This window comes from Peromyscus californicus, unplaced genomic scaffold (genome assembly GCF_007827085.1).
Source record: "Peromyscus californicus insignis strain IS unplaced genomic scaffold, ASM782708v3 Scaffold_18__1_contigs__length_77618521, whole genome shotgun sequence".
NCBI classification, from domain to species: Eukaryota; Metazoa; Chordata; class Mammalia; order Rodentia; family Cricetidae; genus Peromyscus; species Peromyscus californicus.
Window position 1 is genome coordinate 36648301 of NW_026294480.1, and position 25683 is coordinate 36673983.

The window sequence follows — 25683 nt, forward strand, 5'->3', positions numbered from 1 at the left end:
AGTTATTCCCTACCCTTCCACGAACAACTGGGAAAAACAAAGCATCTTAAAATGATTTTTAAAAAACTCTCACATCCTAAAAAAAAAAAAAATAATAATTAAAAGACAATATTGTCTGTAGCTAGGAGTTCATACTTCAAACTTTAAAAGTTAAACTTATTTAAAGCTATACTTTATTTTTAAGTAGCTATCATATTTTGCGTTTTTGTGGGCCCCCCCTCCCCCGAATGAGAAGAGAACCCAAGGCCTTGTCATGCTTGGCAAACAAGGACACTGAGCTACATACACCCCTAGGCCAATTGGTTAGTGTTTCCTAGCAATGTTTACTATCATTTAAAAATCTCTTCAGGTGAAACATAAGCATGATACAAAAGATTAAAAGAATGATCAAAATGCAGTTACCTAATGACGCGCAAAGATACATGTATAGGTATGAAGACCATCTTTAAAAAGTTAAAAAGGAAAAAAAAGAACATTATTTTAAAGTATTCAGGTACTTCAAGGTAGAGAGTAATATAGGCCTGACATTTGTAACCTGCCAACAGAAGGAACACGTCTGACCTTCTAGGGAGGCTGCTTCCCAGCCTCTTCTGTTCCACTGAAGAGATTTCTAAATGACAGAAACATTTCAAGAATTAAATGCTCACTTGTTCTTTTGGATTTCAATTTTTAACAATTCTATTATCATCGTGTGTATTGTGTACACATTCCCCAGTGCATGTGGAGGTCAGAGGACAACTCTGCAGAATGGGCTTTGTCCTTTCCCATGGGATCTGGGGGTTGAACTCTGGTTATCAAGCTTGTGTGGCAAGTACTTTTACGCACTTAGCCATATTGCCTGGCTTGTTTTTAGGTACTTTTCTACACAGATGAAGTTCTTCTATTTAAAAAGATGAAAAATAAAGTTTCCATTTTGATTGGAACAAGAAGTAATATGTTTTTGAAGAAAATTAAGACAATCTCTACACTAGAAGTAAGTTATAAAGAATAATCTGTAGGTTAAAATCGTGTAAGTGTAACATGATAAAACATTTAAAACTTCAAGGGGAGAGAGTAGATCCAGATGAGTTAGGGGGAAGTGTGTATGTGAGTGAGTTTCATCAAAATACTGTATACATGTATCAGATTCTCAAATACAAATATGTTTTTTAAATATGTAAACAATCATTCAAAACAAGAAGTGTGTGTGTGTGTGTGTGTGTGTGTGTGTGTGTGTGTGTGTGTGTGTGGCGCGCGCGCCATGTGCACACATGCACATGTAGGGATCTACAAATTAAACATTTCATCCTAACTCAGAGTTCCAAAGACATCTGAAACTATTCATGACTATGAGATATAAACTCTTAGTTCTCAGTGCATTTTGTCTCTATGTAACAACCCAGTTGAAGTTGGAAACATTACTTATGTGAATAATAACATATAATCCGTACACAGTACCAGAAAGAACTGATATATACATGTGTATGTATGTATTTAATTGAACATCATCAGGATAATTCCAGCATAGAGCATAACAATTTAAGAAATTAACGCCCTAATTTCCAGTTTAGCCTTAATAATATGAGGATTTCCATTCTTGAAACATAGTAAAATACTATGAATCATAATGTTGAAATAGAAAAATATAATCATGTTCTAGGATCAAAAAGTCAATTTTAAATAAAGATGTCAGTCTCACCTATTTCTGTTCATTTTTTCAACTTAACAATTCTAAATAATGTCCCCTTAAAGAACATAAAATTTAAGGAACAGATATGATAAATTTGCCCTATTAGGTTTTCTCTTTGCTGTGATATCTGTGGTTCTTCTGCCTTAGTATCACCACATGCTACAACTACAGACATGTTTCCCCAGCGTACAACAAATGACACTATATACTGCTCTAATATATTAGAGTTCAAATTTTAAAATGGAGGAATAACTTTCATACCTATTTGCATATCTTAACGTATTAAGAGTATTTTCACAGGATGCCATTCCTGGAGAGATTGTGGCAATCTACAAAGGGGGGGAAGCAAAGATAAAATCATAAATGCTCAAGACAGTGACCTTGACAGATAGCTCAGTAGGGTCTAATCTTATAATCCACTTTAAAATGTCCATACTGGTATCTGACCTCTAAGATCTACCTACCTAGAACATGTATGTAATCATTATAAAATCCAGTTAAAATTTTCAAAGATTTTTCTGAAGGTACCAGAAAGTCATTAAAAATCCATCAGAAAATGAAGGCAAACATTTAGAAAAGGGAACAACACAGACGGCCCCTCCACCTATTTTTACTGTTAGTAACGGAATAGTATTCTGCCAGAGACAATGCCCTACCAATGTCCCACAGGACCACTGAAGTCTCTCTAGGAACTGCAGTTCCAGGTTGAGAAACTGGAGAACCTAGCAGCTGGAAAAGGTAAACTGTCCTATCAGAGAAGAAGACTGAGAAACTCAAAGTGTATGCACAGCTGCACAAATCTCTGGTTGATCACCTAGCTTGCCATAAACACAACAAATTGTAAGCAACACAGTGAAGTGCATGAACAGATATTTGAAAGAACTTGGGAATAAGTTAACATCTGCCACAATAACAACAAATTAGATTAAGACAATCCAAGTTTCTATGAAGTATTCAGAAATTAGAATTAAAAAGCATTATAGCTGCACTATAAATTTTCCAACCAATTGGTAGGGACCACATCTTAAATACCATAATCTCTCACACTAGAAGGGTAATTAATTATAATTAGCAAACGTCTAAAATTTTCATAGATAATTTCTATTTATTCCTTCAGGATAAAAACAGAAACAAACAAACGAAAAACCCAACTTACCATGCAAGTACGAGAATTTTCACCTATGAATGAATCTCTCAACACCTGAGTGAGTTTACTTGCTCTGAAAGGAGTATGGGGTTTATTTCTACCTAAGGCTCTGATGCACTCCTAAAAATTAAGAAAACATTTTTCACTAATTAGGCTTTATGAGAGTCATTTTAAGCAACTTTTTTTTTTTTTTTTTTTTTTTTTTTTTTTTTTTGGTTTTTTGAGACAGGGTTTCTCTGTGTACCTTTGCGCCTTTCCTGGGACTCACTTGGTAGCCCAGGCTGGCCTCGAACTCACAGAGACCCGCCTGGCTCTGCCTCCCGAGTGTTGGGATTAAAGGCGTGCGCCACCACCGCCCGGCTTTAAGCAACATTTTAAAGAGGTTTCTTATGTGCAAACTTCTAAGGACTAATGAGCTCTGAAAATTCTAACTTTTATACAACTTAATGATGGTTTCATAAATATTAATTCAAGAAAATGAGTAACAACAAAAACAAACCTTAATTATTCTAAACCAACAACAAAAACCTGAACACATGACCAGTGTTAGAAAGGTTAGGCAGCAGGAAAGCTGCAAGAAGTTGAGATTTTAAAATGGAATCCCAAAGCTACAGCTGCTTTACTGTAATCCCTCTAACTCCTGATTTTCCAGTTAAGGGGGAAAATATAATAATGCTTTAAAGTAAATTATTTTGTCTCAACATTTGTTTTTGTTTTCTGAATGCTATTCTGTTTTTTTTTTAAGACATCATTTCCGCCCTCTCTTGTCCCTTTAAGGTCACTGTAGTGCTTTAAGAGGCTAAGGGGGTAACAGCAGGGGGAAAAGAACTCTCCATCAAACCCAGGGAGGAGACTGAACACCTCCTCTGTGGATCCTGTCTCGAGTCACAGACAAGAAAAAACAAACAAACAAAACCCCAACATTTCTTAGCTCAATTCCACAGTTGCTTGGTCCCCTGAAGAAAGCCTGGATGATTATGGTCCTTTAGAATCTAATTAAGCAGCTTCAGAACTGGTCTGTCAATTCATTTCATAAAAACAAGGGAAAATGGGTGCATGGAAAAATTCTACATACAATAAAATCTGTAACTTCAAATATAACAAAGTTTATAAATCTTTTCTTTTACTAGTTTTTTACAACTAAGCAAAATTAAAGTCAAAAGTAAAAGACCTTTTGCAATTAAACAGACTTTCCTTACCTTGAGTGCTAAAAGGCTTTTATTAATTTCAGCACCTTCAAGCCTGGTTTGCCTGTCAGCACTTGATGTATCAGCTCCTCTTTCATTCCCAGCCAAATCAATGAGAGAGAATTTGCCATGGAGTTTTCCCTTCCTTCTAAGAATGATCTGAAACACTGCATGACTCCGAGATGAATGTGCATTTGCAGATGTTTGACCAGATGTTCTGGAATGTTATTAAGGACATAGTGACACATCAAAACCTTTTATGTACATGTTAGCCACAGTATTTTCCCTTAAACTCTTCCCTTCGCTGGTATACTCCCCGCCTCACCCCCCAGGCGCTGAAGCAGCAGGTTCCCATTAGGACTCACCTGCAGCTGTTGCCAATGTCAATGAGTTTCAGTACATCTTCCACACATTTGACCTCCCGTTCCTGTAATCCTACCACTTGCACCTGCTGTTTGCCATCTTCTAATACTCTTAATTTTGTTTTCCTATTTAATAAGTCAAACACCTATAGAAAATCATATGCAAATTAGAAAACTAGCTTAAAAAAATCAGCTCTAAAAAAATAAGTCTAAAATAATAAACTATTATTTTCAGAACAATGCTCAACATTGAAAGCTTGAAAAGACATTTAAAAGTCTCAAGACATCAACTATTATATTTACAAGCATATAAATCTTGTGATAGTGGAGGTCAATAAAACAAATCAAATATACTGAAGGTCACTGAATTGTACACTTAAAAACAGTTACTGAATACACACACACACACACACACACACACACAACCACATTTTTTTTAAAAAAAGGTCTGGGGATTGGAAGACAACTCAGTTGTAAAATGTTTGCCAAGCCAAGTACAAGGACATGAGCTTGAGCCCAAATAATTACAGTATTAGCAAAGTGGAGGCCCTGGGGCATGATGGCCAGCTAGTCTATGCTGATCGACCAGCTGCAGGCCACAGTGAAACTCTCTTGTCTCAAAAATACAAAATGGATAGCTTCTGAAAAATAACACATGAGGCTGACTGCTGGCATCTACATGTACACATCTGTAAATGCACAGACACCCACCTACACACATGTACCCATATACATGTACTCACATATCACCCCCATAGACAAAAGAAAAACAAAACTTCTCACATACCTTTCCACTATAAATTTCAAAAAATGTTGCATATACTTGAAGTTCTAGTTTCTTATAGTTTGGCTTCTTCAGCATTAAAAAGACATCTCGAGCTGTCAAAAATTTCACACATGAAGTTCATTAAAATGCAACAAATCTTTGCTATTTTTAGAAGAATCAGTTAATATTAGGTTAATATCAATAAAAATAAAATTAAAACAATAATTTGAGAAATCAAGTTGTAAAAGAAGCAATTCTCTTTCACACTCCATGAAAGGATGCTACTATTTATCCTTGAAAGGGACTCACCATGTAGCTCAACTGGTATTGAGCTAGCATGCATAAAGCCCAGAGTTCAGTTTGCAGCAACACATGAACCAGGCATGGAAAACCCTATAATCCCAGCATTTAGGTGTTAGAGGCAGGAAGACCAGAGATTCAAGGCTATCTTCAGCTATACAGCAAGACTGTAGTCAGCTCAGAATACATGAGCCCTTATCTCAAAACCTGGGGGTGGGGTAGAAGGATGATCCAGTAACAATTAGCCACTGCAATAATTTATAGGGATCTAATAGTTTGCCACATTACAGTGGCAATTACTGTATGCCACTGTATATGATTACAATATATATCAAGATTTTTTGTTTTTTGCCACCGAAAACTTAATCTTATACTTCTTTTATGACTTTTTCTTTTTTGGGACAGGATCTCATATAGCCAAGGTTTGCTATATGGTCTTAAATTTGCTATATAGCTGATGATGACTGTGAACCCAATGATCTTGTCTCCACCTCCTAAGTACTAGGATTACAGGTGTGTGCTACCATGGGTGACCATGACCTCACATTTCTTTTCAGCTAATCTGATAACATACAGGTGATCTAATATACTGTGTATATAGCTGGACAATAAGAAGTCTTATTCAAACACACCTGAATAATATTCAAGAATATAAACTATGCACACAAAGGACACTTACCTGCTAATGCATAAATTCCCTTAGAACAATCCTGGTTCTTTCCTGAAAAGTCACCACCCATAGTCTACATTTGGGAAGAAAATAAAGAATACAGATTATTCAGGAATAAATTTTAAGAATTTAGGTCTTGGGTTTGGGGTGGTAACTCAGTCCATAAAGTGCTTGCTGCACAAATATGAGGACCTGAGTTCTATCTCCAGGAACCCATGTAAACTAATCCATGCACAGTAGTGCATGATTATAACCCAGAGTTGGGAAGGTGGAGACAAGCAGATGCCTAGGGTTTCCTGGACAGCAACGCTAGCTTACGTGGTAGTTCCAGGCCAATGAAAAACTGTCTCAAAAAACCAAAGTGGATGGTATCAGAAGAATGACAGTCGAGTTTGTACTCTGGTCTCTACATGCACACACCCAGAAGAATTTAGGCCTTATAATTAAGCTTTAGAGGGAGACTGTAGCACCACAGCAGGATACAACTTTAGCAATTACTTACGTGAGTTTTTCCACTTCCAGTCTGCCCATAAGCAAAGCACGTAGCCATTCCCCTTTCAAATATTGTTTCCACTAGTGGTCTAGCAGTAAATCTTAAAAGGAAAATGAAAAAGTGTGTCACAAATATCGGCGTTAAACAAGTAACCAAAGCAATACAAGTAATATAAAATGAATTTCATTAACAAAGGACAGGAGTTTAAACAAATGCTTAGTTTCAAAAATTGAAATATCAGGTTGGTGAAAAAAGAACTGCTGCTTTGTACCATGAATTTTAAATCCAAACATATTTTATGAAGAAAAATAGGAACCATTACAATCAACACATTTTGGGGCCATGTCTATCCCTACAGTGTTAAAATCTGTGCTTTGGGATTATACAAACTTCTGCATTCCTCTGGCTGTGGAAATGTTTTCTTTCCAATAATTTGTCAAGATGCTTGAAAAGGTGGTAGCTGGTTGGCAAGAGGCCAGATGAATATGGTGGGTGAGGCAAAACCTTGTAGCTCAATCTGTTCAAGTACTCAGTGTTCCTGTGAAACGTGTCAGGTGTAATGAAAAATGGGGACCCTTCCCAGTGACCTCTGCCAGCTGCAGACACTGCAGCTTTTGGTCAATCTCTTCAGTTTGCTGAGCAGTTTCTCAGATGTAATGGTTTTGCTAGGATCTAGAAAGCAGTAGTGGATCACATTAGCATCAGACCAACAAACCGAGACCCTGAAGTTTTCTGGGTCCCAGGTTGGATTTGGGGAGCACAGTGGAGCTTATTCTCGGTCCTACCACTGAGCTGGGTCTTTGCACACAACACACTTCTTGTCACATAAACAATCAGCTTGAAAACGGTCCACTGTTGCATAGGCTAAGAAAGGTCAAAAGCTCAAAGTAACAATCCTCTTTTTCGTTTCATTACTTCATAAGCTTGTAACTATATCAAGCCTTGTCACCTTTCCAATTTGCTTCAAATGTTGAACATGGACAACTGACTTATATGTGGGGAAAAGAATATAAATTCATTATAGGACACTGAGCTTTGAGTTGGTAAGTCTTTAAAAAATGGCAAAAAATTAGCTTGGTTTATTTTTTCAAATACATTAATAAAATTCATTGGTACAATTAAAATTAAAAAGTGGAAAATGATAAGAAATACGTCTTTACTGAGTAGAACATTAAACAGCATGCTAAAAATCAACAACTAGAACACCTCATACACCATCGCTAGATTTCTCAATGCAAACGGAAGAAGGCACAGAATAACAAGGGCAGGAAACAGTTCTGTCCAATGGAACTGTGAATAAATCTGAAGAACGACTAGGTCAACGTGTGTCCTAGTCCACACAGGTAAGAGAGCATACTAAGAGTTGTGTATTGGTGAGGTTTCAAGAAGTATAAATACGCTAGGCGAGTTCGAGGCCAGCCTGCTCTACAGAATGAGTTCCATGAGAACCAGAGCTGTTACACAGAGAAACCCTGTCACAGGAAAAAAACAAACAAACAAAAAAAAAAGTGTAAATATTGAGTGAAGCTCGGGCGGTGGTGGCACACGCCTTTAATCCCAGCACTCGGGAGGCAGAGCCAGGCAGGTCTCTGTGAGTTCGAGGCCAGCCTGGGCTACAAAGTGAGTTCCAGGACAGGCACCAAAACTTCACAGAGAAACCCTGTCTTGAAAAACCAAAAAAAAAAAAAAAAAAAAAAAAAACCAAATATTGAGTGAAGCTCAAAATGTTTGTTAAATCTATCATAGATTATACCTGAATCAGTACTCAAAAACTATTATAAAAACTAAATTTATACTTTATGAAATGGGAAGGAAAGAAAGAAGTGTTTGAAGAAAGCTAAAACAAATTACCAGTTGTGCTTACAATTCCCATTTAAACAGATACCTCATAATACACCTATTTAGTATTCCATTGTTCAATTCTTAGGATTCTTATTAGCTCTAATTTTCTGTTTTCTGGAGATTTTTATGAAGTGAAATTAGGAAATAAAACACAGCAAGCAAATAAATGCAAAGGTGTATCCACAAGGAACACAACGGCAATGCTGTAAAAATCTTGTAAGTATTAGAAGTATGTTTACAAAATAATGTCAAAAATCTACATGACATAAAATTTTTGGATATTTATTTAATATGTGTAAGTCTCACGTTATGTAAGTTGAATGTAAACTAAGAATTACATGCACTAAAACAACCACCAAACTTAAAAGATGATTAAAAACAATTAAGCGAATGCACACAGATTTACAGAACTTTTAACTTTTATTTACAAACACATGCTAAGGAAAGATCAAGACTAACTAGTGATTAATGCGTAACAGGCATTTCAAATTTATTAGTACAGGGATTAAAATAGAAAAATCCATGTTTTCTATGCACCACATCCCATTACTTATGGCAGTATTTCCCAGAATTTTTTTCTTTTATTTTATGTGTATGGGTGTTTTGCCTACAGGTATGTCTGTGCACTACCTGAGTGCAATGTCTGTGGAGGACAGAGGTGCATGTCAGATAACCTGAGACAAATGGCTGCGAGCCACCATATGGATGCCGGAAAATTAACCTAGGTCTTCTGGAAGGTGTTCTCACTGCTGAACCAGCTCTCCAATCCCTCTCAGAAACTTATCCGTATGTGTGTCTATGATATGTGTAAATTAACTACCAATTAGCATAAAAAAAATTTTTTTTTTGAGACAGGGTCTCTCTATGTAGTCTTGGAGCTCACCATGTAAATCAAATCAGGCCGGCCTCCAACTCAAGAGATCCTCCTGACTCTGCCTCCTGAGTGCCACCATGCCCAGGAAAAACAAAACAAAACCCACCTAATTATTTGAAGTACTGAAGAGATTACATGTTAAAACTTGTAAGAGTTTACTACATTTTCTTCAGTTACCCTGCAGAATGAGAAAGCACATTCCACCCCTGGAGAGCTGTACTATGAACAACATTATCAAAGAACTTATAAAAGTCTAAGAAGAGACTTTTAATTTAAAACAAATTCACTTACCTGTAAACCATTTCATTAGGAGCTGAGTCATCAAAGGCATAATCAAAACGAAATGTTTGATTTTCTAAGTACCTTGTTAAGTCTACTTTTTGTTTGGGTTCATGTACCATCACAACATCTTTACTAGGGATTGTGATTACATCGAGATCTTTCATTTGAGTTTCTAAAAGAATAAATGAAAAATCAATGTTCAGTAATTTTCACAGCATTTGATCTAATGAAAAAAAATTTTAAAAAGATTTAAAGTCTTTAAAAATTATTTTAATATTGTGTGTGTACACGGCATAAATGTGGAAGTCGGAGGAAATTTTTAAGAGTTAGTTTTCTCCTTCCACCATGTAAAATTGGCAGCAGGCACCTTTCCTAAACCATCTCAATAATTTTTTTTGAGATAGTCCATCCTCCTCCTTAGGCTCCCAAATGTTGGGATTACAGGAATTATATTACTATGCCTGATTTCTAAATTCAACTCTCTACAAAGCTCATTAAGCATCATACCTTTTTTATTGAGTGGTCGTTTCCTTACACAAACACATATCCTATGTTCATCAATCTAGGAATAAAAACCACATTATTTCACTGATTATAAATGCTATGTAAAACAATAGAAAGTAAACTACGGTTCTTAGAAATTTAACAAATATAGTAGGTAAGCTTTAAAAAACAAATTATCATTGCATAATTTATTTATTTTATTTATTTTTTCCTTTGGTTTTTGAGACAGGGTTTCTCTGTGTAACAGCCCTGGCTAACTGGAACTCACTTTGTAGACCAGACTGGCCTCGAACTCACAGAGATCCACCTGCCTCTCTGCCTCCTGAGTGTTGGGATTAAAGGCATGTGCCATCATGCCTGGCTTCACTGAACAAATTTTAATGGTTGTCAGAAACAATTACTAATAAAAATCTGAGCACTGAGGAAACTTTGTTTTTGATAAGCCATTATTTAGTAAATAAAGTTTTTAGAAAGTACTACTATCCTTAGCATTAGGTTCTTATTAAGAAGGTACCTTCCATTCATTTCCATATGTGTTGTATACAATAAAAGTAAAAATTTCTATTCTACAAACTGGCATCTTTTCATGTTGGTTGTAGATAAAGTTGTTGGCAAAGATCACTAACAGGCAAAAAACCAGGATTCTCACATTACTGAATAAAATAACAATTTTATGAATGACAATTCTTTTTTTAAAAAAAGTTCTTATTTTTAATTTAATGTGTATAGTTAGGTGCATGGAAGTGCTGGATTCCCCCAGAGCTGGAGGTACAGGTTGATGGGCCTGATATGCGTGGTACTGGAAACCTTGAGAATCCAAATTGGGTTTCCCCGAAGAGCAGATGGTTCTTAACCACTGAGCCATCTCTACAGCCCCAATAATGACAAATCTTATGTACAATTTTAAAGATAAAACTTACATTCTATTCATGCTTTCTTAGAATAAATCATTTCCTATCATCAGACCTATTTTAGAGTTTGACCATTTGCCTGATTTAATTAAAACATGACTTCAGATGCAATAGGTGTAGTGGTAGTGTAGAAAGGCCTAACATATATGGGAATATAAGCTTATGAATAAGGAATCTATCAGGACCTATAACACACTGCCTAACACAAATACTTTTGGTAGCCAAACATTCTATATACGTTAGGTCAGATGTATTCTTTTTTCCTTGGAAAAGTATTTTCATTCTGCAGCAGGTAATGAAATTACAGAATACTTTTCAGCTCTGGAATTCTGGTCTACTGCAGCCCTTAAGAACCATTACTACTGTTAAAGCCAGAGTAACATGTATTTGAAAGTAACAAATCAGTTAACAGTAAATTAGAATGGTGGTGAGATATATAGTCCAAACCAAAGTTAAAATAAGCTTGGAACTGAGAGCAAAGCCTTTGTAAAGGTCTCCTTATGCTATTCACTACAGTGTGTGGCCTTCTGAGGACAGGGAAGCTTCACCTGCAAAGAGCAGCTACTCGAGCAGGACCTCTAATATTAAAAACTATGGAAGATGAACAAAAAGGAGATGAGCTGTGATTTTTCTAACAATATAGGAACTGAACCTCGTAAGGAAAGACAAAGCCATACAGGTATATACAATATGCAATTAGTCAATATGGATGTTTTTATAGTATCATAATTTCAGAGTAATAATTCACAAAGGCTCTTACAGGATCAGCTGTTGTTAGGGGTCTATAATCCAAGCTTCCTCTGAAGTCTCTGATCATACACATAATTTCATAATTTGGATTTGTAGCATCAACATCCTATATGAAAACAAGATTTGGCACTTATTATACTTATAATTACACTGTATGTGTTGCATATAGTTTGAAGATTGAAGTTCAGATACTGTCATTTGTTAACCAAACCCAAACTAAAACTAAAACTATGACGTGATTTTCAAGTTCAGGTTAGTATGTTCAGAATCACTTTCACATAAATAACACAATTCTGCTGATCTCCATGTCCTGTGCACTCCAAAGTTTCCTCATTAAAACTACCCTTTAACTACTTAGAAAATCACCTATAATACATTTACTTAAGTCAGAAATGTAGCAAGGGGAACAGCACTCTAGAACACTGGCAAGGAACTCTCGGAAGGTTGAAACTGGGAAAATGCATTCCACACCCCAATTCCCAGAACTACTTCATCTAATGTTTCAATACTAAATATCATCAACTTTGCACAAGTCACCAAGAGGGAGCTGTTCCTGCAGTCATACCCACAATGAGGCTCCTTCTTTACCTACCCTGTCCATCACTGCTGCTCTTCCCAAAGCACTACTATTTATTTTTTCTCTGTCTATGCCAGTTCTAGTCTCTAAACATTAAAGAATGCTTTGAAAAGTTTGGTCTGCAGGTGTAAGCATGCTGTTTAGTTACATACACATACCCTATTTTTAAATATAAATACAGTCTTGAAAATAAATATAAATTCATCTACATTCATTTCCCCTCTCTTTGTTAACTCTAAGATAACCAAGATGTTAAAACAAAACAAAACAAAAAACAAAATAAAAATAAAACACAAATAAAGATAATTTGTTTGCTTGTTTTTTAGTCAGGTTTTCATGTGGTCCAAGCTGACCTTGAACTCTTATCCTCCTGCCTCTAACTCCCAGGTGCTGAGAAGTATACAAGCAGCTCAAATTCAAGGTACTGAATTCTGACTGTAATTTATTTCAAATTCTATACTAACAAGGTTTTATTTAAATTATGACTAGCAATGGTCAATAACCTCCCTACAATAAATAATAAATCTCTAATACTCAAGTCAGATTTTTTCATTCATATTCAGACTACACTGAAGAGAGATTTTAAAACTGTCACTGAAATTTCTCTTCTACTCATCTTTAAAAAAGATCCCCAACTTGTCAGCTAGGCAGCAAAATGCGAAGCAAGCCTCTAGAGCTCACTGGGACATCTGAGCATTATGAAGTACCCCCGGAGGACACCAGGTGGCATGGCTACCAAGCCTGAGTAACTGTAGTCTGTGTATTCTTTCTTTTTCCCCGGAGTCGGGGTCTCAAGTAGTCCAAACTGGTTTCAAACTTGCTATGTAGCTGGAAATTCCTTCAACTTATTTTAAAATCAACTATTTTCACTGATATAATCTACCCTTTTCTCAGGAAAAAAAAATTGAGTTTATGTTACAAACCTGGGCTCTCTTTTCTCTAAGTTCTTGCTGTTGCAATCTCCTTTTTTCTCGTTTTTCTTGCAATTTTTCTACTTCTTTAACACAATTCGATTTCCTACGTGCTAAAAGGGAAAGGATGAGCTGCAGAAGCACAGTTTCCTTTTTAACAGAATGACACTGAACATACAGGAATTGTATATGACTAATTCAGCGCACACATACACAAGTGCACAGTAATGAAGCATGCTGATTATTATACCTAGGTGAACTTGACTTATGAGCTGCTTTAACAACAGTAGGAACAGGACATAATACAGATGAGTCAAGCGAAATGACTCGGACACACTGATACATGTCATCTCTTGGTTTAGAATCACAGGTCTTTGAATTGAAAGGATCAACAGGTGTAACTTTTTTCCAGAACATTAAAAAAAAAAATCTAGCCAAAATTAAAACAACTGAACCATTGTTTGTAACCTCACACAAAATGTTATTCTCCAATATATATACACACACCCCCAGTTAACAGCCTAAAGTACTAAATACAAATTAAAATTTGTTGGCAAAATGAAATCTCTAGTCAAGTTTGTCTTAGATTGTTTACTACTTAGGAACTTGTAATGATGACCAAGAGAGACTACATGTATGCCTAAAATGACTGAATCCTTGATACGTTATTTACATACAAGGAGGTCCAAATTCCTTTTTTGCAGCTTGAACTGGAGATATATCTGAAACACTACCATTCTGTTGTGCAGAAGACGACTGTTCCGGAAGCTGACTAGGCCGTGCGCGTGCTGAACCAACCACTACAAAACAAGTTTAATTCAAAACAGTATTAAAAGCTAGCCATGGTAAAAGAGAAAGACATACCAATGTCAAATGTTACACATAAATATTGAACTCATTCCAGGCACAATGGCTCTTACCTATAATCTCAATACTTGGTAGGCTGAGGCAGGATGATCAACACATGTTTGAGGCAAGCCCAGGTAACAATGAGACCCTACTCAAAAAAGTCAATAAATGCCGAGCAGTGTTGGCACATGCCTTTAATTCCAGCACTCAGGAGGCAAAGGCACGTGAATCTCTGTGAGTTCGAGGCCAGCCTGGTCTACAGAGTTAGTTTCAGGACAGCAAGGCTGTTTCACAGAGAAACCCCGTCTTCAAAACAAAACAAAAAAATCTATAAGTAATTTACATTTAGAAAACTGTCAAACTTTTCTATAAATGGTGTATAAGCTACTAAAAGTGATCAATTCTATTCAGTAAATTGACACGACTAAAAGGCAATTCAAAGTAATAGTTGCATCAGGAAAGAGGCAGGCAGGCAGATCTGAGTCTGAGGCCTGTATGGATTTTACCACAAGTTACAAATAATGGGGAAATTGAGTCTTAAAACACAAACAAAAATGTACAGATTTAACTTCCACCAGTGTGATTTTAGATACTAAACTAGTCACCTAAAAATCATAGCTAAATTGACTTTTAATAATCATTTATTTTTAAAAGATGCACATGAAACCCATGTCTTACAATTCCAGAATGCAAAGACATTTCCCAGATTATATGTGCAATATAAAAGCATTCTTGTTTTTTTTTTTTTTTTAAATAGACATGATTCAGAGACATACAAAACAAATGGAAAAGTCCTTCCAACCTTCCTTACGGTTCAGATTCCATTCTTTGCTCCCCAACATGCAAATCTTCAATAGAGTATTCCCTATTGTAGATGTCATAAAAATGCAAAAAGGAACTAAAGCACACAAACAGAAAGCTGGGTGTGGTGGTGCATGTGTGATGCCAGCACTGGAGAGAGTCTAGACATCAGGAGCTCAAGATCATTCTCAGCTATCTATCATATCACATTAAAGCAAACCTGGGCTCCAGAGACCGTCTCAAACATGCACGCACCCATGCACAAAGGCTCAGAAAATTCCCCAGGCGGTCTAAGTTCTCCAGAGACTGAACGGTGGTAATGAGAGGACTTTGTTCTCTCTCCTTCTAATCTCTTCTCTGGCCCATCTTGTACCACATCCACTTACACAGAGACATACAACTGTACAGCAGTTCTCAATGCTGAGCAGTAAAAGAGAAACTAGTTTTGTCCAGTGTCCTGGCTCAGAATGTATGAAACTTGAAGCCAACTATAATTTATGCCCATTCAAATTTCCTTTTGCCAACTCCAAAGTTAACCGTTAAAGTTTCTGGAAGCCTCTTAGTCAGAATATTATGACCAAACCAGGGATAATGGGGCTGGAGAGATGGCTCAGTGGTTAAGAGCATTGGCTGCTCTTCCAGAGGACCTGGGTTCAATTCCCAGCAGCCACAGGGCAGCTCACAACTGCCTGTAACTCCTATTTCAGGGAATCTGACACCCTCACAGACATACATGCAGACAAAAAAGTTAACGTGCACAAAGTAAAAGTGAGTAATTTTAAAGTGATAACGAATTCATCCTTGTGGCATCGCCAGCCATCTGACTCCTGTCCTGTGTCTCCTCTCTCTAATGTCCTCAGTTTTGAAAATCAAGTGAGATGAATAAAAACTACATGCTTTGTTGAGTTTCCATTCACCACACACATTTTGAACTTTTTTTTGCTTTATTTTACTGAGTCTTGCTTTGGAGCCTGTTGGCCTAGAATTCCCTACATAGATTAGATTGGCTTCCACTTGGACGGATCTTCCTGCCTCCCGAGTGCTCAAGTTACAGGCATGCCTCACCATGACTAGCTCATATTTTTTAAACTAAAGAGAAATTATTAATGCTATTGGGGTACTAGGAAGTCAGGAATACTAATCTTAAAATCAGCCACGGTTTAAACAGATAACACCAACGGTAATATTTACTTTTGATATACCTCATCAAGGCCATGCTAAATGTCAGTAGGCAAGATTAAGGGATAACGTTTTACTTCACCTCTATTATCTCTTGGGGGAGGGTCATTCTTAATAGATGCCACAGTCCGTCGGTTCTACAAAAGAAAATAATATTCATTGTGTTTTTTTCTCTCCATTCCTCACATCTATCATTCCCTCAGCTTCTTTTAATTAAACGAAAGCAAACAATAGTAACATAAAACCAAATGGAGAAAAACTATAAATAATCAAAAAATGACTAATTTATCAATAGTCAAGTTCCTGTAGGAGGTGTATTTCCAAATCTCCCATAGACTCAGGAATGAGAAAGATACTGCTTTAAGGATCTTATTCATTTCAGTTTTACACAAAACTCTAGGAAGCCATTATTTTCTTAATTCTGAGCTCAGGTCAAGTGTAGAAATCTTCACATTTTCAAAGTTCAGTAGTACAATTTTTTCATCATTACTCAGAAATGAACACATCAACACACACACACAACACAGAGGGCAGGGAGACAGAGTAAGGAGGGGTGGGGGAAGGGAGAAAATTCTGTAGTTTTGCTTCTCCCAACTATGGCAATCATACATCAAAGCATACTGGAAGGTCCTTTGATACTCAGTTTTCATCACTGATCTACTACAATCAGAGCAGATCTCTGAAAGCTTTTTACTGGTATTGCTATTTCAGATGAGACTGGAAGCAAAGCGAGGCTAAGTAACTACACTATAATGCTATCTTGCCAAAACTGTGTGCAGGGTAAGTATCTATTATCTGAAAAGCCTGAGTCCAGAAATGTTTCATATTTTTTCATGTCTTGGAATATTTGTATATGTGCACTCATGTGTAAAATCAGATGTTTTGGGAACAGGACTCAATTTTAAATGCAAATTCACTTTTATATATACGTTATATATACACATAGCCTGAAGACTGTGTGTGTGTGTGTGTGTGTGTGTGTGTAAGTAAAAGCCAGTGGAGGACATCTGGTACCTGCTGTCATGTTCCTCCTTATTCCCTTGAGACAGGGTTACTCACTGAAACTGGAACTGGGCTGACAACCAGCAAAGCCCCAACCATCCTTCAGTCTCTACCCTCAACAGAGCTGTGGTTACAGTTGTGTAGAGCACCAGTCACACCTGCTTTTAGTTACATGTATGCTAGTGAGGTAGACTTGAATCTTCATGACTTTGGTTCAAGTGCTCTTACCCAACGACCTCAAATCTCTGTGAAGATAATTTTGGTGTTGCTTCATTCTGACTGAATTCATCACATAAGGTTTCACGTGGAATTTCTCTCCTGCGGTCTGATGTTTGTTCTCAAAAAAATTTGCATTTGGGGGACGGCAAGATGGCTCAGAGGATAAAGTCACTTGCTTCACAAGTCTAACCTGAGTTGATCCTAGACTCCTCCCGGGCTCCCCACCACACACACAAAATAGCCAGACGTGGTTGTGTGCTCCTATAATCCCAACACTCCTGCAGCAAGACAGGAGCCTGGAGTACATAGTACAGCAGAAACAAAAGACCTCAGTTCAACAAGGTGGGGTGCTGTGGAATGTTCTGTATGGCAAATGTGTTGCTAATTAGTTAATAAATAAAACACTGATTGGCCATTAGCTAGGCAGGAAGTGTAGGCGGGACAAGGAGGAGAATAAAGCTGGGAAGTGGAAGGCTGAGTCAGAGAGACACTGCCAGCCGCCACGATGACAAACAGCATGTGAAGATGCCGGTAAGCCACGAGCCATGTGGCAAGGTATAGATTAATGGAGATGGATTAATTTAAGCTGTAAGAACAGTTAGCAAGAAGCCTGCCACGGCCATACAGTTTGTAACCAATATAAGTCTCTGTGTTTACTTGGTCGGGTCTGAGCGACTGTGGAACTGGCAGGTGATAGAGATTTGTCCTGACTGTGGGCCAGGCAGGAAAACTCTAGCTACAGTGGGGGGCGAGAACCAACTCCTGAAAGCTGTCCTCTGATCTCCAGCTGAATGGCATGGCATGCACACACCTACACTAACACACAAACCAAGAAAAAAAATATTAATAAAAATGTTAAAACCTGGGATTTGGAGCACTTTTCATCTTGGATTGAGGAATTAGTAGTAAATTACATCTTTTGATCTAAGGAGGTTAATACAGTATTGACTCCTTTATTAAACTGAAATATCAAAGTAGTATGAAACAAACATGGCCAGTTATCCTAAAAAGGTTTCATTACAGGTTTCAAAGGCTTGGCTACTGCACAGATTAAGGCAACCAACTTCTGTTCCTATTTATATAGCTACTAAGAGTGAATTATTTAAAAACAAACCCACAGCAAATAATTTAGTTATACTCAATCCTGAATGCACATTCCAATCAGATTAGGTACTATTTGGACAGTAGTTTTATTTCCCAGAGTGAGGCCCAGAGATCAGTATTTTAAAAAATGGAAAGTAATAGTTAACAACAACACATCAAGGCTGAGATGTGTGGAGCTTGTTGGTAGGATGCCAAGGCAAAGGAGAAAAACTGGGCTTGATTTCAACATGGGAATGGGAGAGGTAGATAAAACTATGCCAATCTACTAAGGCTTTGAAGATGTATATGGAAATAGTCTGTGTATATTACGGACCTTTAAGCAGTGACTCTCACAATGCTTAAGTTATATGAACTGAAATTGATTTATGTTCATATACGTAGTTTAAAAGCAAAATATTTTGAGGATGGTTAAGTCTCTGTAACACATGTGCACGTTAATGTTTGTTTTTCTTGAAACATATGGAGTTCCTATAGGCCTGCAAGTCATGTCATATTCATCTGTATATCAATACAATATCTGCACAAGGAAGAAAAACCAACAGACGTCATGGAATCAAACATAAGAGGTACAGGTTCAACAACATAGCAGAGCTGTCTGGTTTTCAAGGGGTTGTACTGTTATGGAATTTGTCCATAGTAAAGAGTTTCAAGAGAACGGAAGAAGAGCTACCTTTAAAAAGATAAAGGCTTTTCACTTTTGCAGAGCTATAGTTACAGGGAGGATGCAATACTGCCCTGAAGCATCCCCTCACCAACAACATGGCTAGTTACACTACCCCACCACTTCTTGTCTCTTTCTAAGGTTACCAGAGTATTTATTATTCTTAACAAACAGGTATTCTGTCAGTCAGTAACACTGACAGGAAAACAATTTTAACTCCTCTCTCCTGAGTAGCTATCAGTCCTCAGAAAAATCCTAATTAGGCAAGGGATGATGATATGATCTAAAGACTGTCACGAATTGTGAACTCGACAACCCGGCCTCAGGAAGACACGTATCTACATGCACGGATACAGATGGTATAAAGAATTTTTTAAAAAAGTAAACCATTTAATACTTAACACATACATATTCTTCAGATTCTACCAGTCTCAAGTCAGCTTGAGCACGTGTGCACGCACATGCACACACATCCTCCCTAAATTTATCACTTACCTTTACAATTTTGTTCACTTTTGAGGATGATGAAGGTGGAGGTATTTCTGGACTGGGCTCAATCTCTTCATCGGGTACAAGGTCAGGGTTAAGCGAAAAGATGCTTTCCAAGTCAATCTGTTTAAACAAAAACATGGAAGGTTATATAGAGAGCAAATGACTCTTAAATGACTTCAACCTAAAGTATGACACCATTTTGCAAACTACATTGCTTAGAACAATAATCCACATATATTTTCCACTTGGTTTTAAGAACTGCTGGTAAAAAAAGTGACCATCAAAACTACATAATGGTTACTTATATATAGCAATTTTCAAATCTTGTGCACTGAGCTAATGAACAGCTGATATATGGAGAGACTCTCCTTCTTTGGGTTAACTTTTAAAACTCCCTGGAAAGTGATTTTTTCCCTTTATGTAAAGGGGATTTATCGGCATGAATATCTGTGTACCATATGCATGTTTGGTGCCCCTGGACACCAGAAAAGTGTTGGATCCTCCAGGACTATTAGAGATGGCTGTGAACAATCATGTTGGGGGCTGGAAATTGAACCAGGGTGCTCTGGAAGAGCAGTCATTCATCTTAATCACTGAATCATCTTTCCAGCCCCTATTTGAAAGTGCTTAAAAGAATGATACAGAATATCTACATCATATAAAATTACAGAATTTTGATGTTTAACCCAGAAACCATACCTCTTTGCCTTTTGTATCTCCATTTTCTATCCACTCAACAGTAACACTTTCATTATCTTCATTTAGAGATGTTACCATTGCTTGGTGTATTCGGCCTAAGTGGGAATAAAACACATATTTTAAAAGCAATGAAAGACAGCATTCTTAAACATGGTCAACTACAACTTAATAATTTAGGTACACATACACACACATCCATATATGTATGATCTGACAATTCTTACAAGGAATTTTCACAAAAGAACTTTTGTTCCTTAGTTTCATAAGATCAAGTCCAGAAACTCAGGGTATTTGATAAGAACAAAAGTCTATCTGATAAACAGTCAGTGACACAGGTGACTAAAATTTTATGCCATCAAACAGTCTAATGATTAGGAAGTAAACTTGCTATGATTCCAAACTGACCCTGTGGTATACCAAAAAAAAAAAAAAAGGATTCATAAGATTAACTGTTATACTATACTATACTAACAAAAAGATGATGTATGTGAAAATCACTTTAGACCATATATGGTGCGAAGTAAAGACATCATCTTTGTACAGAGGCCAAGAATGTGAGTCCCCAAAGGCTGAGGAACGGTAATCTAAACGTCCTCTTCCACATGCTGTCTGCCCAAATCTACTATACATACTTTCTCTGACAACTGTCATCTTGCCATCAATGGCAGAATATGATACATAATGCTTTAAACTTGTTTCCCTTCCCTTTTAATGGACTGTGGACCTTACCAGTCAGTAACTGTAGGGCTAATTATTCATTTAAACCACTACATAATACTCTGTTGCAATTTATTGTGGTCTGAGGTTACATTTTATATCAGTATTATAAACAGCCATGAACATCACTATATGTCACTATACATTTGCCACTTATTTCCTTGGGACAAATTCACAGAATCAGACTAAGATTCTCATATATGTATCCACCATATAGTTATTGCTTATTTCATGTCTTCATTCCATTTGATTATTAGTCAAGTATAGAAACTACTGTATACATCTATGTGTTACCTAATAAAATGCTGAACATAAGGAATTTTCACATGTATTCCTTAAATGAAATCTTCTTTTTTTGTTTGTCTGTTTGTTTTTGAGACAGGGCTTCTGTGTAGCCCTGGCTGTTCCTCAACTACCTCTGTAGACCAGGCTGACCTCGAACTCAGAGATCCACCTGCCCTGTCTCCCAAGTGCTAGGATTAAAATCATGCACCACCACCACCTGTAGATGAAACCATTAGAACATCTATAACTTACTTTAAGATAATTTACAACATTTTAAATACCTAAACAAAAACTGCACATTACAAAGATTGTAATGCTAATATTGTATTAGAGATAAAAGTAGCATTCAAGTATTATGTATAAAATTACTGTCAATCACTATATATATAAAATCACACATACATATATACACATATATGCACCACATAAAAATTTGCACAAGTCTTTTAAAAAATTCAAATTTTAGCTGGACACAACAGTGCAAACTATAATCTCAGCGCTTGGGAGGTAGAAGCTAGAAGTCAAGTGTTCAAGGCCATCCTCAACTACACAATGAATTCATGTTCAGCATGGGCTACATAAAACCATATCTCTAAAGCAATCAACCAATAATCAAATACTTAAGAGTATTAAGTATTAGCAATTGATATACTGACTGAAACAGGATATTTGAACCTTAAACATATGATCTCTCAGTTGTACCTCTTTTTTTTTAAAAGATTTATTTATTTATCATAATACAGTGTTCTGTCTGCATGTATGCCTGCAGTCCAGAAGAGGGCACCAGATCTCATTTCAGATGGCTATGAGCCACTATGTGGTTGCTGGGAATTGAACTCAGGACCTCTGGAAGAGCAGCCCGTGCTCTTAACCTCTGAGCTATCTCTCCCGCGCCTCAGCTGTACCTCTTAAAAGGTGGGAGATTATATATATATATTTTTTAACACATACACACACACACACACAAGTTGCTACTGCCATGACATCATATATATTAATTTTATTTAAGCTATTAATTTTGACAGTTCCACAAACAGCATGGATTTAGATACTCCTTTATTAATCGTAATTAACAGTGTAGAAGGCTCAGCAGTTAAAAGCACTTGCAGCACCCACACCAGGTGGCTCAAAACTGTAATCTCAACTCCAGGGAATCCAACAACCATTATAAGAGTGTGCTCGCGCGCGCACGCACGCACGCGCGCACACACACACACACACACACACACACACTCTCACACACATGCAAATAATAAAAAGAGATTGCCTTCCACTTACTTTTCCAACAGCAAGACTTTATTCTTCTCTATCGTTAACACTGAGCATTAATCTTAATGTTTTTATTAAACTGTTTCATAGTCAGATCATTCTTTACACTAAATCTACTGCTTTGTACAAGATATCTGTCTTGTTACACCTCTAATTAACTCAGTGAGTCATACACACACAATTGGAAACAAGGGGGGGGTGGAGACTGTTGGGAAGAATGATTTAAACAGTAGAGGGGGTGAGAGGAAAGTAGGAGGGACGTATGAAAATGACCAAAATTCACTGCACAGATGTACGAAGTTGCCAAAGGTAAAAAACAAAAACAGATTTGTGTCAGTGTATGATATAAATTTGAGAGAGTATGACTGCAATACTCTCTCAACTAGTCTCCGTTTCCAATCATTCTGCCCTTTTTTTGTTCTTCACACATCAACCAAATGATTCTGGTTTAAAACTAAATTACAGCGGAGTATAGTAGCGCATGTTTGTAACATCAGCACTAAAGAAACTGAGGCAGGAGGATTACTGCAAGGTTGAGAACAGCCTGAGCTACATGGTGAGTTCCAAGCCAGCCAGGAACTTATTTCAAAAACAAAACAAACAAACAAACAAGAAGGCTGGAGAGAAGGCTCAGCAGGTAAAAACACTTGCTGCCTAAGCATAAGGACCTCGCATGATAATCTCACAAAACCACTGATTGGGACAAGAAGATCACAGTAACAAGCTTTGGGAAAGGTGAGAGAAACTGAGTGTCCCATCAATAGCAAGAAAGGAAACATTTGAGCCCCAAGAAAATGTGTTTGAATACTAGACACCCTGAAGAATGTATCTGAGGTATATATAACAAGACCTTGTCTCAGAACAAAACAACCAAAAAGACCCATGATGAGCACACGTGAAAATGGGGTGAAACATGCACATTCCAAAAGAAAAAAAAAAATCAACCAATAAAAATATTCCTACTGCTGGCTATCCATTTCCACATCCCAACTTTTTAGAGCAACTGATAACTAGGAGTGACAAAAATGTAAAGCAAAAACATCTAGTATTAATGCTATAAATCACAATTTCAAAGTCTTGAATCTCTAGAGACAACCTGTACAGATTGACAATGAAAGAATAAAGAAAATCAAGAACACCCAGCACCAGCAGGTTTCTGGACATTGGAACCTCCAATGTAGACAATGCAAAAAGCCTTAAAATACAACAGCCAGATGGGGGCTAGAGAGATGGCTCAGTGGTTAAAAGCCACTGTTCCTTTTCCAGAAGACCAGGGTTTGATATCCAGCATCCACATGGTGGTTCACAACCATCTATTAACTCCAGTTCCAGGGCAGCTAATACCCTCTTCTGGCCTCCAAAGGCACCAGGCATGAAAGTTATGCACATACGTACATGCAGGCAAAGCACACATTAAAAAAAAAGCCCCACCAGATACACCAGTTAGCACTAAACTCCAGAGGAAGTAAAACAGAGAAAAACGAGAAAAATGAAGTCATATTTGCTTTTGCCACTTGACCAGATCACTAGAAATTGTACTAAGGATGCAACCTGAGACCTTCATTTTTTACCAACACACATCTCTAAAACAAACTATTTAGAATTATGTCTTTTTGTATACAATTCTTCACCAGACTGAGATCACTTAAGACAGTTTCTCGCATTTTCTTCAGAAGTGTAACACACCCTTTCATATTCATGTCCTGAATCCCTTGGCATTTAGTTATTACTGTGTAAGGTAACACACCTTCCTCCTTCCCTGCCCTTAGGAAAGCCGACTTGCTCAGCACCATTTGCTGAAGAGTAGCACTTTTCCCTCTGTCTGCTACAGTACTTGTCAGAGGTGAAGCACATGTGCTTCCTCACCTCTACTTCCTCTACTTCCTCACCTCTGAAGCCAAGGTACACTGTCGCGATCACTTTGCTTAACTCTGAAGCAGTCTTTTCCACCTTACTGTTCTAAAGAGTTGATTTTATAATCTCAGCCTTCTGCTTGCTTGTATAAACTGTAAAATCAGTCTTCCCATTCAAAAAAGTAAATCAACAGTATCAAACTGTTAAGTCTGGTTGCAAATGAACGGAATATTATCCTGGATACAGGTCAACAATTTTCCTTTCTCACAGACTTTATTACAACTTGGTATTACACACTAGCCTCACAAAACTATTTTTATTTTAAAATGTTTTATTACGTTTTACTTGTGTTTGGGTATATGGATACACACATGCCACAACGCATATATGGAGATCACAGGACAACGTGCAGGAGTTGGCTCTCTGCTTCTACCATACAGGTCCCAGAGATCAAATTCTATTGTCAGGCTTGGCAGTAGGCACCTTTACCCACTGAGCCATCTCATTTAGGCTATAAAATTACTTTTAGAGGCATATTTCTCCTTCCTATACTCTGGAGAAAAAAATGGGCAGGGTAGCTCCCACTTGAGATCCCAACACTTGTTAGGTGATGGCAGGAAATCAAGAGGTTCAAGGTTGTCTTTGGCTATATATCCAAGTTAGAGGTCAGGCTGAGCTACATGAGACTCAGTCTTAAAAACTGGCTGTCCTCAAACTTGCTTTGTAGAGCAGACTGGCCTCGAACTCACAAGTGAAGGAATTAAAGGTGTATACCACCATATCCAGCCTAGCAATTTACGTTAAACCAAAGTATATGAGAAAAATTGTATCGATGTAATTTGCAGGTTGTCAGTCCTATGTGTGTGTGTGTGTGTGCTTTCATTTTTTAAGGCTAACTATCAATGGGCTCATTCCTCAGGAGGCATCCACCTTGTTTTTGAGATAGGATGTCTCACTGGGACCTGAAACTCATGTGTTAGGCTAGATCAGAGAGCCCAGAGATATGCCTGTCTCTGCCTCCCCAGAGCTGGGATTACAAGCATACAGCACCATGCCTAGCTTTTTATGTGGGTGCTGAGGAGTCACCTCAAGGCTCTCATGTTTACACAGCAACTACTTTACCAACTGGGCCATCTTGTCAGGCTCCCTCTTTTATTCAGCCCTGATGCCACCCTTACAATGCACTGGAAAGAACCCGGATGTAACTGTGTCCATCACCACAGTGACACACTAATTTCTAAGCCAAATACACAAAGGACTGAATAATCACACTGTTAATTCTGATTCCAGAGAAAGAGAAATGTTAA

General features: G+C 37.3%; 1 protein-coding gene and 3 non-coding genes across 7 annotated transcripts in view; 1 reads left to right on the top strand and 3 right to left on the bottom strand.

The window, feature by feature from the left end:
* The window catches only part of Kif2a (kinesin family member 2A), a 58230-nt gene that overhangs the window by 13114 nt on the left and 19433 nt on the right, over positions 1–25683 (bottom strand). For 2 of the 4 annotated variants that reach the window (XM_052743247.1, XM_052743245.1), the window contains exons 2-16: positions 20252–20346; positions 19556–19672; positions 16157–16211; positions 13980–14045; positions 13258–13358; positions 11768–11863; positions 10100–10154; positions 9602–9764; positions 6604–6694; positions 6111–6174; positions 5153–5244; positions 4369–4511; positions 4016–4220; positions 2826–2936; positions 1931–1998 (exon numbers count right to left, since the gene is read on the bottom strand). In XM_052743247.1, the coding sequence (XP_052599207.1) occupies positions 1931–1998; positions 2826–2936; positions 4016–4220; positions 4369–4511; positions 5153–5244; positions 6111–6174; positions 6604–6694; positions 9602–9764; positions 10100–10154; positions 11768–11863; positions 13258–13358; positions 13980–14045; positions 16157–16211; positions 19556–19672; positions 20252–20346 (1522 nt within the window). Of the gene's footprint in view, positions 1–1930; positions 1999–2825; positions 2937–4015; positions 4221–4368; positions 4512–5152; positions 5245–6110; positions 6175–6603; positions 6695–9601; positions 9765–10099; positions 10155–11767; positions 11864–13257; positions 13359–13922; positions 14046–16156; positions 16212–19555; positions 19673–20251; positions 20347–25683 lie in introns of all 4 variants that reach the window. The other 2 variants (XM_052743246.1, XM_052743244.1) reach the window with 1 other exon arrangement.
* Positions 3581–3709, top strand: LOC128113896 (small nucleolar RNA SNORA26). The gene has a single exon (XR_008219701.1). It is a non-coding gene; the product is annotated as a small nucleolar RNA SNORA26 (small nucleolar RNA).
* Positions 16497–16566, bottom strand: LOC128113893 (small nucleolar RNA U2-30). The gene has a single exon (XR_008219698.1). It is a non-coding gene; the product is annotated as a small nucleolar RNA U2-30 (small nucleolar RNA).
* LOC128113894 (small nucleolar RNA U2-19) lies at positions 16661–16732 on the bottom strand. Its single transcript, XR_008219699.1, has one exon. It is a non-coding gene; the product is annotated as a small nucleolar RNA U2-19 (small nucleolar RNA).